The sequence below is a fragment of the Staurois parvus genome, unplaced genomic scaffold (genome assembly GCF_062004578.1).
Source record: "Staurois parvus isolate SC_StPar_1 unplaced genomic scaffold, SC_StPar_1.0 ptg000122l, whole genome shotgun sequence".
NCBI classification, from domain to species: Eukaryota; Metazoa; Chordata; class Amphibia; order Anura; family Ranidae; genus Staurois; species Staurois parvus.
In genome coordinates this window covers 259,915-275,038 of record NW_028317918.1, presented here as the reverse complement: position 1 = coordinate 275,038, position 15,124 = coordinate 259,915, and the positions used below count along the sequence as shown (strand labels likewise).

The following is a 15,124-nucleotide window of genomic DNA, read 5'->3' as shown; positions in this document are numbered from 1 at the left end:
TTCGTACAGTACAGCACCAGTATCTTTAACAGTTCTTACAGTACAGCACCAGTATCTGTACCGGTTCACACAGTACAGCACCAGTATCTGTTCCAGTTCGTACAGTACAGCACCAGTATCTTTACCGGTTCATACAGTACAGCACCAGTATCTGTACCGGTTCATACAGTACAGCACCAGTATCTGTACCGGTTCATACAGTACAGTATACAAATGGATAACAGTCAAGACCCCATCATGGCTCCCCCAGCAAGAAGAAAGAAATATGAAGCCAGTTTCAAACTTAAAGTTGTAAACTTTGCCATGGAACATAATAACTGTGCTGCTGCAAGAAAATATGGAGTAACAGAAAAGATGGTTCGGGACTGGAAAGCAAATGAAAAAGCATTAAAGAGTATGCCAAGGGGTAAGTGTGCATTAAGAAGAGGCACCCCACATTGGCCAGAACTCGAAAAACATGTAGCAGACATGGTGAATGAGCATCGCCAAAACGGTTATATAGTGACGCGAAATAAAATACGTTTGTTTGCACTTCAGTGGGCCAAATCTAACCCAGATCACAGCAACAGATTTAAGGCCACTGTATCCTGGTGTACTAGATTCTTGGAAAGGCATAATATGACACTGAGGCAAAAGACGAAAATTGCACAAAAATTACCTGCAGATCTTGATGCCAAAGAAAATAGTTTCCATCGATACGTAATACAACAGCGCAATAAACATGGCTATGCGTTAAGTAGTATCGGAAATATGGATGAAACTCCAATGAATTTTGATATGGTTGGAAATAAAACTGTCCATCCAAAAGGTGAAAAAACAATTTTAATTAAAACAACAGGACATGAGAAGTCCAGTTTTACAGTGGTACTAGCATGCACAGCTGATGGCGCCAAACTGAGACCAATGATTATTTTTAAAAGAAAAACAATGCCGAAACTCAAGTTCCCTGTTGGTTGTTTTGTACATGTGAATGAAAAAGGCTGGATGGATGAAGAAGGGGTAAAGCTATGGCTTGATAATGTACGGAGCCGGCGACCAGGTGGACTTATTCAAAAACGTAGTCTACTGGTGTGGGATATGTTCAGGGCTCATTTAACTCCCAGCACCAAGCAAAGGCTTGCAAAAATAAACACAGATGTGGCAGTTATTCCTGCAGGATTGACATCGTTGGTACAGCCACTGGATGTGTGCCTAAACAAGCCATTTAAAGATCGCATTCGAGAACAGTGGAATGAGTGGATGGTTAGCGGCGAAAAGTCATTCACAAAAGGAGGAAACATGTGTTCTCCACAGTTGGATGTTTCGTGCAAGTTTGTCATAAAAGCCTGGAATGATATTGATGCAGAAACAGTAGTCAAGTCTTTCAAGAAGTGTGGCATATCAAATTTATTAGATGGTATGGAGGATGACTACTTGTGGCAAGATGAAGAGGAAGCCGAAGCTGAGACCACACCATCTGATACGGAATTAGATCCATACGATGACTGCCTTACAAATGTATCACAAGATGTCATTGATGAACTTATGATATCAGATGACGAACAGGAGGATTTTGAAGGCTTTTAAAGGGAAACTGTCACACCAGCAAAACCTTGCAGTTATGATGGGCGTTGCTGACTCGCCAGGAACTTGATCTCTCTCTATTGTTTATCTTCCGCCTATCATCATCAGTTCCAGTTTGGTTGACTGCTTAGAAAACAAACAGCATGGCAGCTGCCATGGGTTTATTGTCTTATCCTTCCTTTCAGCTTTAGAGTGAATTAGAAAAAGTTTAATCCACTTGCACTGTTTTATGTTTACATGTTTGATGACAAACAGCCTTATGTTTATAAGTGACAGTTTTCCTGCTAGGTATTTGCATGTCATAAGCATTTGAATTAAAATTACCATATTGAAATCAAATCTGATGTTTTTAATTTTTATTTGGTGTGCGTTGGAAGAGGGGTAGTCTTATACGGCGAGTATAGCCCAAACCCTATATTTTAACAGGAAAAGTAGGGGGGTCGTCTTATACGCCGGAAAATACGGTATATTGTTTTAGCAAACTAAGTAGCATCCAGTTACTTTTTAATTTGACTTTAAAGATATATTCCAAGCATACATGTTATGTTTGCATTCAGAGTACGTTATATGAGGTTTGTGTGTGATATTGCATACTTTGGGAACTCAGAGCATACAGCCTACCTGCTAAAGAGCACTAATGTTTATGCCTGCATTTAATCATACAGCTGGCTACCCAAATCACTAAATACATATTTCTTGTTACTAAAATATTGCTTAATTTTTGAGTAATTTTGACAAGTGTTCCTCGGTTCTAAGCACCCCTCTATAATTCTTTGAAAACAAGGATGCATACTACAGAATAAAGCAAGAGGTTGTGGTACTGGCCTGGGTGCTGTGAAAGGCTGCTACTTTTTTAAAGGGTAGTCATATTATGAGCTAAGAGAAAAGGTGTGTAGTATTCACACTGCTTGAAGGCAAGCCCGTAAAGCTACAAAGCCACTCAAAGTACCTGGGTGCAGGCTCGGTCCACAGCTGTGATTAATCAGTGTGAGAAACAGAAGTAGCGGCACTCCGAGATAACAAAAAATATGCTTCATTCATTCCATATAGGTGAAAAAGACAAAAACAGCTGTCCTGGAGCTGCGTTTTTGTCTTTTTTTTTTATCTATGTGGAATGAATAAACAAGCCTATTTTTGTTATCCCAGAGTGCTACTACTTCTGTTTCTCACACATATTATGAGCTAAGTCCAATAAAGTGCATGCCAGCTCTTGGACTTATTTTTTTATTGCAAGTATTTACTGTATATAGTGCAGACAATTTATGTAGCGGTTCACATATAAATTGTACATTCATATCAGTCCCTGCACTCAAGGAGCTAAAAACTTAAGGTCCCTAACATTCATATATACACATACTAGGGCGAATTCCGGAGCTAATTAACCTACCAGCATGTCTTTGGCATGTGGAAGAAAACCAGAGTACTGGTGCATTCACCACTGTACACAATAATGCATCCAGCAAGTACAAAATATTCTTGATCATCTCTATGCCTTTCTGATTACATCTCCTGAGCTCAGCCATGAAGAGTCTGCTTAAATGTCAGGCAAGTGTAATCAGAAAGAGAAAGATGAATCAGGAGCCAAGTGCTTAGTACCTAGTGGAGTCAGTCACATTGGAGGGTCTAGTATAATTGCAGTGCTTCCTGGATAGCAGACAACTCACTGGCTGAATTTACTTGTCAATTATGGAATCACAACATGATTAACAACATCAATTGAGAGCATACATCTCATCTAACTAATAAACACATTACAATGACATTTTATTTGGTGTAAAGAGTAGGAAAGGTCAAACATACTTGATTCATGCTGTACTCATGAAGTTAAGCAAGTAGCACTCAAGATGGCCTTTAATGTTTGCACATTTTGATTACCATCTCAAGTAATTAGCTCCCCATTTTTGCTCTATCCTATTTCATAAATTAGCACTGGAGTGTTGTTGTGCAGAAACCACTTGAATTTGTCCACTGTTTTAAAGAATACATAATTAGTAAAATTGGTAAAACTAAAGAAAGCTTTTTAAGAACAAAATAAGTCACTGAAATTCTTTGGACATTTACAAAAAAAATCTATAAAAAACATATTGATATAAATTATGTGAGAAGTAGTCAAACAGATGCAGGTTAGTTTCATTACAAATTATTTTTAGGTATATGAGTTAATTTACATGTTGAACAAGTGAATTTACATGTTGGTATGTTGAACGAAATACAGAAAAGAAGCTAAATGTAGGACCAACACAAGGGGAGCAGAATGGAATGTATAAATCACTTTTTCAGAGGTGAACATTCAGGGAAAAAATGGCATGCCCAAAGAAAACCACATTAGTATAGGGGGATGACAAATAAAAGGCCAAGCAGTTATAGCACTAGGAAGCATTATAAAGCTGAACTACATATGTGCACTTAGGATTGCCAATGCTTATGAATTTGTTTCACTATATCAAAGGATAAATATGCCAATTATTTTATAAGCAATGGTGTAGTTTATTAAACTTATTATTATCTAGCAGATTAACCCGGAATTTGCCCATCTGGAAGCTATATGCTTGTATAAGCTATCAACATGCCATAGCTACAAACTGTACACACAAGAAAAACTCGATCATTATCATTGCTCAGAGATCCACTGAAGACTGAGAGGACCACACATGACCACTCACAGAAATGAAGAATAAAATCGCATAAAGGTTACAAGATGGTGCTAACAAACTCTGAGGAATGAGGTACGCCTCCAAAACGCATCAGCTTGCTAGTCCAGCAGGGTGTATGGTCGTATGTGACTTCCTATGCTGTGCAATCTTGTGATCTTTTTGCAATTTCATTCTTCACTTCTGTGAGTACCCATTTGGCATCTATGTTGTATGAACAACGAATTACAAATTGATAATGCACTAGGCATTTGCGCCCTCCTGTTTGTTCTTTTTATAGTTATAAACTGAGTTTAAGTATGAGTGAGAGCACAGGAGACTTGTAAATGGGTGTGTTATCTATTGTAGATGTGAGGTAAAGAATGTATGTCCAGTACCTACACCTAGATGCAGTGCTTTAAGAAGGTTTGGTGTACTCCATGTCTCACAAACTTGTCAAGTCCCACCAACAATGAACAATTTATAGATCTCTACACAAGCAGTTATATTACATTTACAGTGCTCAGCCCTTTACTTTTCTTTTAGAATCAACATTTTCTATAGAACACTATACTACATAATACTCCCACAAATGTGGGCCATTGATTGCAAACAAGATTTGTTAATTTGCACACACAAAAAAGTATTTTTTGGAACAAATTCATTCAAGACCATGTTGCAAAAATTAATACACCCCAATGAAAGTCTAAGGCGCAAAGCAAAATTTTAGACAACAAAATTCTACTAAACAAGAATTCAACTACAGGAGAGTCCAATTATATATTAAACAGGTATCCAGCAGACAGTTGATTATAAAAGGGCATTACTTAACAAAGAAAACCCCTTCCCATTTCATGCTGTAAGCAGTGGCACCACATGGAAGAGAAATGTCACAAGGCCTGACAAAGAAAATTATTTCTTTACAAAAGAAAGGTAAAGTCTACAAGAAGATCAGCAAAGCTTTACTTGTCAGTCAGACAACTGTAGCAAAATGGATACACAAATTTAACAAAGATGGAACTGCAACCATCTTACAGAAACGTCCAGGCTGTCCACAGAGGTTAACACCTCAAGAGGAGCATCTTCTGATGAGAAGGGTTGCAAAAAAATTGCCATGCAAATTCACTGCAGTTAGCTAAAGAAGTAGAAAGCCAAACTGGGGTGATTGTTTCCTGTGAGTATGTCTCCTGATCTGAACCCAATAAAACACCTACAGTTGCAAGAAAAAGTATGTGAACCCCTTGGGATTACGTGGAGTTTTGCATGAATTGGGCATAAAATGTGCTCTGAACGTCATCTAAGTCACAACAATAGAAGAACACAGTCTGCTGAACATAATACTACACACACATTAGATGTTGTCATGGTTTAATTGCACATAACATGTAAACATTCACAGTGCAGGGAGGAAAAAGTATGTGAACCTTTGGACTTAATAACTGGTTGACCCTCCTTTGGCAACAATAACCTCAGCCAAATGTTTCCTGTAGTTGCAGATCAGACCTGCACAACGATTTGGAGTAATTTTGGACCACTCCTCTTCACAAAACTGTTTCAGTGTAGCAATATTCTTGGGATGTCTGGTGTGAATCGCTCTCTTAAGGTCATGCCACAGTATTTCAATCGGGTTGAGGTCAGGATTCTGACTGGGCCACTCCAGAAGGCATATTCTGTGCCGTTGCAGCTATTGTTTTGTTGAATTACTTGTATGCTTTGGGTCATTGTCCTGTTGCATCACCCATCCTCTGCGGAGCTTCAGTTGGCGGACAGATGGTCGTACGTTTTCCTGCAAAATGTCTTGATAAACTCTGGAAATCATTTTCCCATCAATGACAACAATCCGTCCAGGCCCTGAGGCAGCAAAGCAGCCCCAAACCATGATGCTCCCTCCGCCATGTTTTACAGTGGGGATGAGGTTTTGATGTTGGTGTGCTGTGCCTTTTTTTTCTCCACACAGTGTTGTGTGTTCTTCTCAAACAACTCAATCTTGGTTTCATCTGTCCACAGTATATTTTGCCAGTAGTGCTGTGGAACATCCAGGTGCTCTTTTTCAAACTTCAAACGTGCTGCATTATTCTTTTTGGACAGCAATGGCTTCCTCCGTGGTGTCCTCCCATGTACTCCATTCTTGTTTAATGTTTTCCTTATTGTAGATGTGTCAACAAAAATGTTAGCATGTGCCAGAGATTTCTGTAGGTCTTTAGCTGACACTCTGGGATTCTTCTTTACCTCATGCAGCATTCTGCACTGTGCTCTTGCAGTCATTTTTACAGGACGACCACGCCCAGGGAGAGTAGCAACAGTGCTAAACTTTCTCCATTTGTAGACAGTCTGTCTTACCATGGACAAATGAACATCAAGGCTTTTGGAGATACTTTTGTAACCCTTTCCAGCTTCATGCAAGTCAACAATTCTTGATCGTAGGTCTTCTGAGAGCTCTTTTCTGCAAGGCATAGTTCACATCAGACAGTGCTTCTTGAAACCAGTAAACCCAAAACAGGTGTGTGTTTTTTAAGGGCAGGACAGCTGTCAGCAACACATCCAATATCATCACACTGATTGGAGTCAAGGTTGGCTCACTCCTGGCCCCAATTAGCTCTGGGAGAAGTCATTAAGCTATGGCCTCACATACTTTTTCCTCCCTGCACTGTGAATGTTTACATGTTAAGTGCAATTAAACCATGGCAACATCTAATGTTTGTATAGTATTATTTTCAGCACACTGTGTTCTTCTATTGTTGTGACTTAGATGACGTTCAGAGCACATTTTATGCCCAATTCATGCAAAACTCCACGTAATCCCAAGGGGTTCACATACTTTTTCTTGCAACTGTATGAGGAATTCTGAGACAAGTTTTCTGAGAATTCTGAGAGACAAGTTTAGCATCACTCTCCGTCCAGCATTCAGGCTTTAAAAGAGGTTGTTTTTGAAGAATGGAAAATGATAGATGTTGCAATATGTCACCAACTTGTTAATTCCATGCCTAGCTGGTAGCTAATCAGCTTCTAACTTCAGCTTTGACAAATAAAAACTGGAAGCTGATTGGTATCTCTGCAGAACTGCACCAGATTTTGCACTCTCCAGTTTTATTAAAGTAACCTCAATATCTAATTATACATACACAAAAAAATAAACACATAAAGTGCAATCACAATAGTGACTACCAATTGCATGTAGTAAAAAAAGTCCAAACACACCATACAGTGCTCCAAAACACTATAAATCCAGGGATGAGCTCCAGTGACCAAATTGTCTATATATCAGGTGATCCTCCTCCTCTTGATATAACATGCATTCCACCTAGTGATGTATGAATATGAATATGCTCACCTCCTTACTTGAACTCTGGGTTTTCCAAGAGGTCAAAACAGCTTAGCTTCCAGATGGATGCCTCATTCCGGTCTATTTCCAACCATTACTTCTCCACCATGCTGATTCCACTCCAAACTTACATAAATGGCATAAAAATAAAAACGTATTTCACCCAATCTGGGGCTTCAACAGTAGGTCTACCACTACTACTGATGAAGCCCCACATTGGGCATTACACATATAAGTGTGGAATTCCTTTGTGCCAGCAACTTGCCTCCTACCTGTGCGCTCACTAATATCTTTTTGTTTATTATTACATTTTATTTATTTTGGGTAGCACTTCACAAGTTTATATATAGATTTATATGGTTGAAAGGTGTTGTGGAATCACTTTTATGTGTAAGCTGGCAACCCACAGTAGGGAGTCTGTTTGACTGTTCCTTGTAGTTTTCTACATCATTCCTCATTGTGTGAACCTACCTACCAAACATGTTGGACTTGAGGACAGATTTTGGAAACCCTGGATTATTTATAAACTATAGACAAAGAATGCTTCACACCTTGATTGTTTCCCAACAGCATGGATGGATTATTCCCCATGTCCCACCATTGTTTCCATGCAGTTGCAGTATCTCCAGCTGTCTGAATACAAATGACACTGCTAAACCGTGACTGCATCTGAAAGCAGGCAGTCACTCTTTGGTCAATAATTTTCCACCTGTCTCAGTTGATTTTTGACCTTGTCAGTGAGTAGCTGTTTTTCTAAGATGAATAGGAATCAGGAATATGTACGTACAGTATTATACTTTCAGAACACTAATATAGTAACAAAAATTGAAACAGGGCATATACCTGTTGAGAATACCTATTTGCCTTGGTACCATATAAAACATATATACTGTATGTGCCTGCACACTTCATCTGAGGGAATTAAAGAAGAAATCTTGTATGTTTGTTATTTTTTTTTTTTAAATATTCTTAAATTCATTTTACTTTCCTATCGCCTGCAAAAAAAATTAGGAAAAACAGAAAATGTACAATAAAAACATACTGTAAATAATAATAATATATCATACACATAAAAATCCATAAATCAAAATACATACCTGGTAATACCCATCATTTCATAACAGCTCCATGTGACTACAATTAAAGTGCATGTCAAGGGGTGTACAAATAATGAGGCAGTCCAAGGTCATTGTAGGAAAGAGGATTGATGATAATGACTATCTTACAATAAGACAACTTTTTTAAGAGCTCATTAGCATCACAAGTGCTAGGCCATGTTGCTCAATACAGATAAAATGCAAGGATGTAATTTCTGTTGAAAAAAACCAAAGCAATGAAGTGAAAAAAAACAATGTTTTTTAAATAATAGTAATAGGTAATATTATTATTATTATACAGTATTTATAAAGCGCCAATGGTTCGCTCAGCGCTGTACATTACAAAGGGGGACAGATCAAGTGACAGAACAATAACAATACAATACAATACAATGCAAAACATGAGGGGACCGAGGGCCCTGCTCTTTCGAGCTTACAATCTAGGAGGGAGGGGATGGTGGCACAGGAGGAGATAGCTGTGGGGGATGGAGTGGTAGGAAGAGTGGAGGAGGTCGACAAGTTAGAAGGGGGTGGGGTAGGCTTCCCTGAAGAGATGGGGTTTCAGGGTGCGCCTAAAGGAGAGGAGAGTAGGTGATAATCTGATGGGTTGGGGCAGGGAGTTCCAGAGGATGGGTGACATCCTGGAGAAGTCCTGGAGGCGGGCATGGGAGGAGGAGACCAGGGAACTAGAGAGAAGGAGGTCTTGTGAGGAGCGGAGTGTGCGTGCTGGGCGGTACTTGGATATTAGGTCAGTGATGTAGTACGGGGCAGTATGGTGGACAGCTTTGTACGTCAGTGTTAGGATTTTGAATTTGATCCGTTGCGCAATCAGAAGCCAGGGGAGGGATTGGCAGAGGGGGGTGGCGAAAATGGAGCGGTTGGAAAGGTGAATGAGTCTGGCAGCCGTATTCAGGATTGACTGAAGCAGGGATAGCCAGCGGCGAGGCAGGCCAGTGAGGAGGGAGTTGCAGTAGTCGAGTCGTGATATGATGAGGGAGTGGATGAGCTGTTTAGTGGTTTCTGGGGTTAGGAACTTGCGTATTTTGTCGATGTTGCGGAGGTGGAGTCTGCACGAGTTTGTTAAAGATTGGACTTGGGGCTGGAAGGATAGGTTGGAGTCCAGAATGACACCAAGTACTCTGGCCTGCGGGGCGGGGGGGAAGAAAAGAAACTCGGTTTTGGAGAGGTTCAGTTTAAGGAAGTGGAGCAACATCCAGTCTGATATGTCGCTCAGTAGGTATGTGATTCGGGCGGAGACCGAGGGGGTGAGGTGGGGGGTTGAGAGATAGATTTGTGTGTCATCGGCATAGAGCTGGTAGTTGAAGCCGTGAGAGTGTATGAGTTGGCCAAGGGAGGAGGTGTAGATGGAGAAGAGAAGGGGCCCGAGGACAGAGCCTTGAGGGACCCCAACAGAGAGGGGGAGGTGGTAGCATTATAGGCAATGCTGAGTTTGGCTCCTGCTGTAACAAAAATGCATTGCAATGCAGCGTGCTGTAAAATTACAGGCCATACATGCCAGTTCCAGAGCAAGCCATGAGCCAGATGCTTTCAGATTTACCACTAACAGCTTTAGGTTTCCTGCTGAATCTAGTATAAAAATCATGCCAAGTAATATTATTGCTAAGATTTGAAAACATTATCCAGACTGTCGATTAATTATTTTATATAAACTATACTAATTATGTATATTCTAAGTGCAGATACTTGAAAAAATAAAAGAAAAAGTTAAAATACTACTTCATAAAGAATCAAAATCTTCTACATCCTGTGCTATTCATCAGAAATTTTAAGAGATTTACTGTCAATTTAGTGACTTGAAATGGATCTTTTATATATATTTGCTGACCCGCAATATTCGCCAAGTGCACATTACAGTTTATAATGCAGTGAATGTGCACTCACGATTGTGAGTCCCAGTGAATCGTTTATAAATCTGACACTTCAGTTCCTAAAATTGCCTCAGTTGAATCCCTGTTTTTTTAATTGTTAGGTTAACCTCCTTACTATGTAGGTTAATGTTTTTGTCTTTTGAGTTCATCTTTTGAAGAGGTATATTTAAAGTGTTAATAAACTCAGGGCCCTGCATTCACTCTATCTGGTCTCCCACAGTACACAGAACATGGAAATGCAATTATTTTAGTAAATATAAACTGCTAAATAGCTATTCTTATCAGCAGTTAGAGCAGTCTTGTGACTTCTATCAGTGTCCAGCCAAGCACATGTTAAAGCTTGTAGGAGGAGTTTTTATTCTGCTCTAGGAGAATGCAGTACCCCTGACCTCTGTCTGGACAGTGCTGATTGGCTCTGTGCTGATCACATGCACCCTCCCAAGAGAAGAAAAACCTCTCTAGAAATACACACCAAATTGAGCATGTGCAGAGTGACTCCACACGCTATGTCTTATCAGGAGATAAGAGGGGGACACTGGAAGAAGGGGAGGATCAGAGAATTCAGAATCAAACAGCGTTTTTATATAATGCAGAGAATTAATCCCTTAGGTTCCACAGTGAGTATAACAAGATGCTTTACAGCATATACAGACAGATTTTACTGTTGTGGGTTTAGTAACACTTTAAGGTACATAAAGTAAATGTGTCACAATGGAACTGAAGAGCATTGTTGTCCTTTGGGACAATAATGACAGCAATAGGCTTAAGTGCACATCCTCAGTAACACATTAGAAAATAATCTAAAATGTCAATGATTTACAAATGCATTTTACTTTCATTATTCCTTTTATTTTGTCTTCATATAATTTGACTTTGTAGTCCGCAACGCAATTCTACACAACCTGCTCTTTTTTGTTCTTTATGTGCATTTTTATAAGAAGCACCAAAGCTCTTTCCTTGTAGACGCAGCAGTTGCAGTCATGCATTTGACACATACATTAAGACTCTTGTATTGTAATGGTTGATAGAGCTTTGGGATGCTGTGTCAACAGTTTATGTTTTTATTTGCAATAATAATCATATTTTAGATATAAACATAGAAAATTGAAAATACATCATCAGCAAAAGGAACAATAGTAACGAAATGTGTCTGTGGTACATGGTACAGAATGTTTAAAAGGGGAATTCTGACATGCAACACATCATTTTGAATCTATACAAAATGTCATATCATCTACTTTATGATATGCTGTATGTTTTCCTATTTACAATTATTACAGTTATCAGGGCAATAACCCAGCAGGCCCCAGTTACTATTCCATTTTCTGATGTCCACTGTCCCTTAAGTGTGAGATTCACTGGTGTCTAAACAAACATTTTTTTTATTTTTTTTACTTCTTATTTTGACTACAGAAGGGAACAGTTTAAACCCCTGTCAGATTTTTTTGATCTTTCTTGCTGCTTGTGTTCGATTAAGGAGATTTCTCTTTGCTTCCAGTCCTAGAGTCACAAGAGGAAGAAATATCTCCAGAGTAAGGGAAAACTACTTTTTACAGAGTTGTCATGGATATTTTGATTGTCATGTCATTTGATTTTTTGGGGCTTTTGTTCTTGATCGAATGATGACTTTAACATTTTGAATTTCACATAATTTTCTGCCCCAGTGACAATGTCCACATGGACAGACAGGGTGAATCTCTTTATGAAAGGTAACAGACAGCAATCAAAACTTGATGGAGCTTCTAATCCTTCCACAATCTTTCAAAGCTGAAAAGTAGTTTTAGATACAATTTAATCTGTGATGTCCATTTTTTTCCTAACATTCTAAGAATGTGAGGGTAGTCCATTTAGTATAATATTATAGAAATCTGAATCCTGGCTACAGGAGTATTACCTCTTTTCCTCAAGGAGGGATTCATTAAAATACAGTCATCAAAAGAGGTATATTGAGGTTAACATTGCTGATCTCCTTTTGAAAATGCTAGTTGCCTGGCTAAGGCTGATTTCAGCACCTCTAACCTGCACACCCAGAACCAGATTGGAGCTAATTAGGCAGGAGGAATCAGAACACCTAGATGCAGAAAGTACTAAAGCTAAAGCATCAGGTCAGCAATCATTAGCTATATGTATCCAGGGCCAATGCTAGACTATTTTGTGCCCTAGGCAAGACCAGCTACTTGCGCCCCCCCCCAAAAAAAAAGAAAAACATTTTACAACAGTGGAACATATTAAATCAACAAAACATGAAATTGCTAAATTTCTTTTAATTTGCAAAAACAAGTGCCATAAGATAGCTCTGACAGAGGCAGCCCAGCCAGCACACACACAGAGAACACCTGAACTGAGTAATCCCACACAGTGTCAGATCCGACACAACACACCACCACCAACACTGACCAGCAGGCACTAGAAGAGCAGGCTGTGGGATCGTGATTATCTTATCACTCATTGACATGTCATGGATGTCCAGCTGGGTCACACTCACGCAGATACGAGACATTAGAGTCAGACATTACCTTTCTCTGCAGGTGCAGCTCCACCTCTGCTGATGAATGGGAAGAGAAGGGTTGGAACGCCACAGTGATCAGCAGTTGCCAGCTGACTTGCAGTGAGGGACTGAGTCTGAGAGGAACACTGGAAGGAGCAGTAGCTCAGCTGCTACACTGGTCCCAGACACCCGGCATCTTCCTCTGTCCTTTCTTTCTCCCCCTCTGCTACCCCTCCCCTCAGCTGAAGGATCATTCATGACATGGCGGCGTTCTACAGAGAGAGTGCTGGCCTGTGCTGCCTATTGTCATTGTAATATTACTAAACTGACAGTTATATTACTCCAGGTGCCTTCATGTCAATTCTACTATTCCAGTGCGCTCAATAAGTCCAAAACACTGCACAATCTAATATGCAGTCTCAGCCAGCTTGGTTGAATTATCTGTCCAATTCCTTCTTATGAGTCTCACTTTTGGACAGTGAGGCCATTTGTCAAAGTATTGGTCTAGTAGTGAGATTAAGGAGGGAATAGAACAGAACTCCTATAGCTTGCAATAAACTATACCTAAAGCTAAAACCTTTTTGTAATATTGGATAGAGTAATAAAGGTCTAAAAGACCTGCCAGGTTTTATTTTTCTGTCTGTGTCCTTTTAGGGGGATTTTTCCTCTCTTCCTGTCTTGGAGATACAAGTGAGAGAAAATCTCTCACCAAATCAAGTGTGTCTAGTGGAAGATGTCCCCTCCATTCCCGTTTTGTTGAGCAATCGAAATGTTGCAATTTGCCTTACTTTCAATGCAAGTAAGACACAGGGACACAGACAGAAAAAAAACTGGCATTGGCTCTAACCGTTCCCTTCATTATCAAAAATGAAAAGAAAAAATTATAATTAGATACATTTTATTATGACAATTAAAGTGACCATCCTCTTCATGCAATTGACCATTTTTATTCTGTTTGTTTGCAGTTTGTGGCACATCCCAATTGTCAACAGCAACTACTAACCATTTGGTATGAAAATCTCTCAGGATTACGAGAACAGCCAATCGCTATCAAATGTTTGGTTGTCCTGGTTGTTGCTCTGGGACTCCCATTTCTTGCTGTCGGTTACTGGATTGCACCATGCAGCCGGGTAATTAAATCAAAATACTATATTGATAAAGTATTCTTATTCACACCTAGGAACTTTCTGGTAAATATCTATTTGCAGGACTGAATTTTTACAGTAGGATGCTTTGATGCTGGCACTGAAGTGCAATGAATTGGTCCCATGTGCTCCATGGTTTATGTATTTGAATAAATAAATTGCAGTTCTACTACTTGATGTAACTATCAATTTATTATATCATATCATGTTAGTATTCAATTTATTTTCTAACATTTCAGTGAAGACATAGTCATAGCTAAGACTAAGGTCTTGGCTGAAATGGCGTTCTGCTGGGTTTGTTTGGATGTCCCAGATCACTCATCTTTGACTAGCTATAGTATTGTGAAGGATTGTTATCAGACTCCATCTCTCCCTCTGAGTTTTATACTTTGGAACTGTACAGGATCTTGAGCTGCTGAGGCTGACATCCCTGGTATATTTCGGATATGGAGGTGAATATATGATACTCATGTGATATATTTTGCAGCATAGACCAGCTTACTGGTCCATTTAATTCAACATTTTTTCCATAAGATTATACATGCATTTCATGTAAACATCTCTCTTGGTTTGGAATTCAAAATGGTTGAATTACTAAAGGCATACAGGCTGTTCACTTTGCAAGGAAAGTTGCACTCTTGAAGGGAATTAGCCGAGGAGCTTAGTGAATGGAGTTTAGTATCTGCATGAGGCCAATTAAAAATATTTCCTCCTCAGAATAATCCCTAAGGTATAACAATCAATTCGGATGATCTGGATGACATTTGTGTTCACTGCAAGGATAAAAATGCTCACACATTCGAATCTTTAGCGATTGGAGACCTGTAAGAAAGTTGCCCTCATGCTATTTTGTACCCTCATCAACACAACTTAATGTTATCTTAACCTCCCTAGCAGTATGATTATTTTCGATTTTTGGTGCTGAAAGCGGTACCATTTTTTTGCATGGGAATATGTCGTTTTTTATTGTAGGCTGTAATATTTAGGAAT

At 39.3% G+C, this 15,124-nt stretch overlaps 1 protein-coding gene across 1 annotated transcript in view; it reads left to right on the top strand.

Annotated features, from left to right (window-relative positions):
- The window catches only part of TRPC3 (transient receptor potential cation channel subfamily C member 3), a 326,064-nt gene that overhangs the window by 195,426 nt on the left and 115,514 nt on the right, over positions 1–15,124 (top strand). Inside the window, exon 4 of the mRNA XM_089672160.1 lies at positions 13,955–14,119. Within this exon, the coding sequence (XP_089528286.1) occupies positions 13,955–14,119 (165 nt within the window). The remainder of the gene's footprint in view (positions 1–13,954; positions 14,120–15,124) is intronic.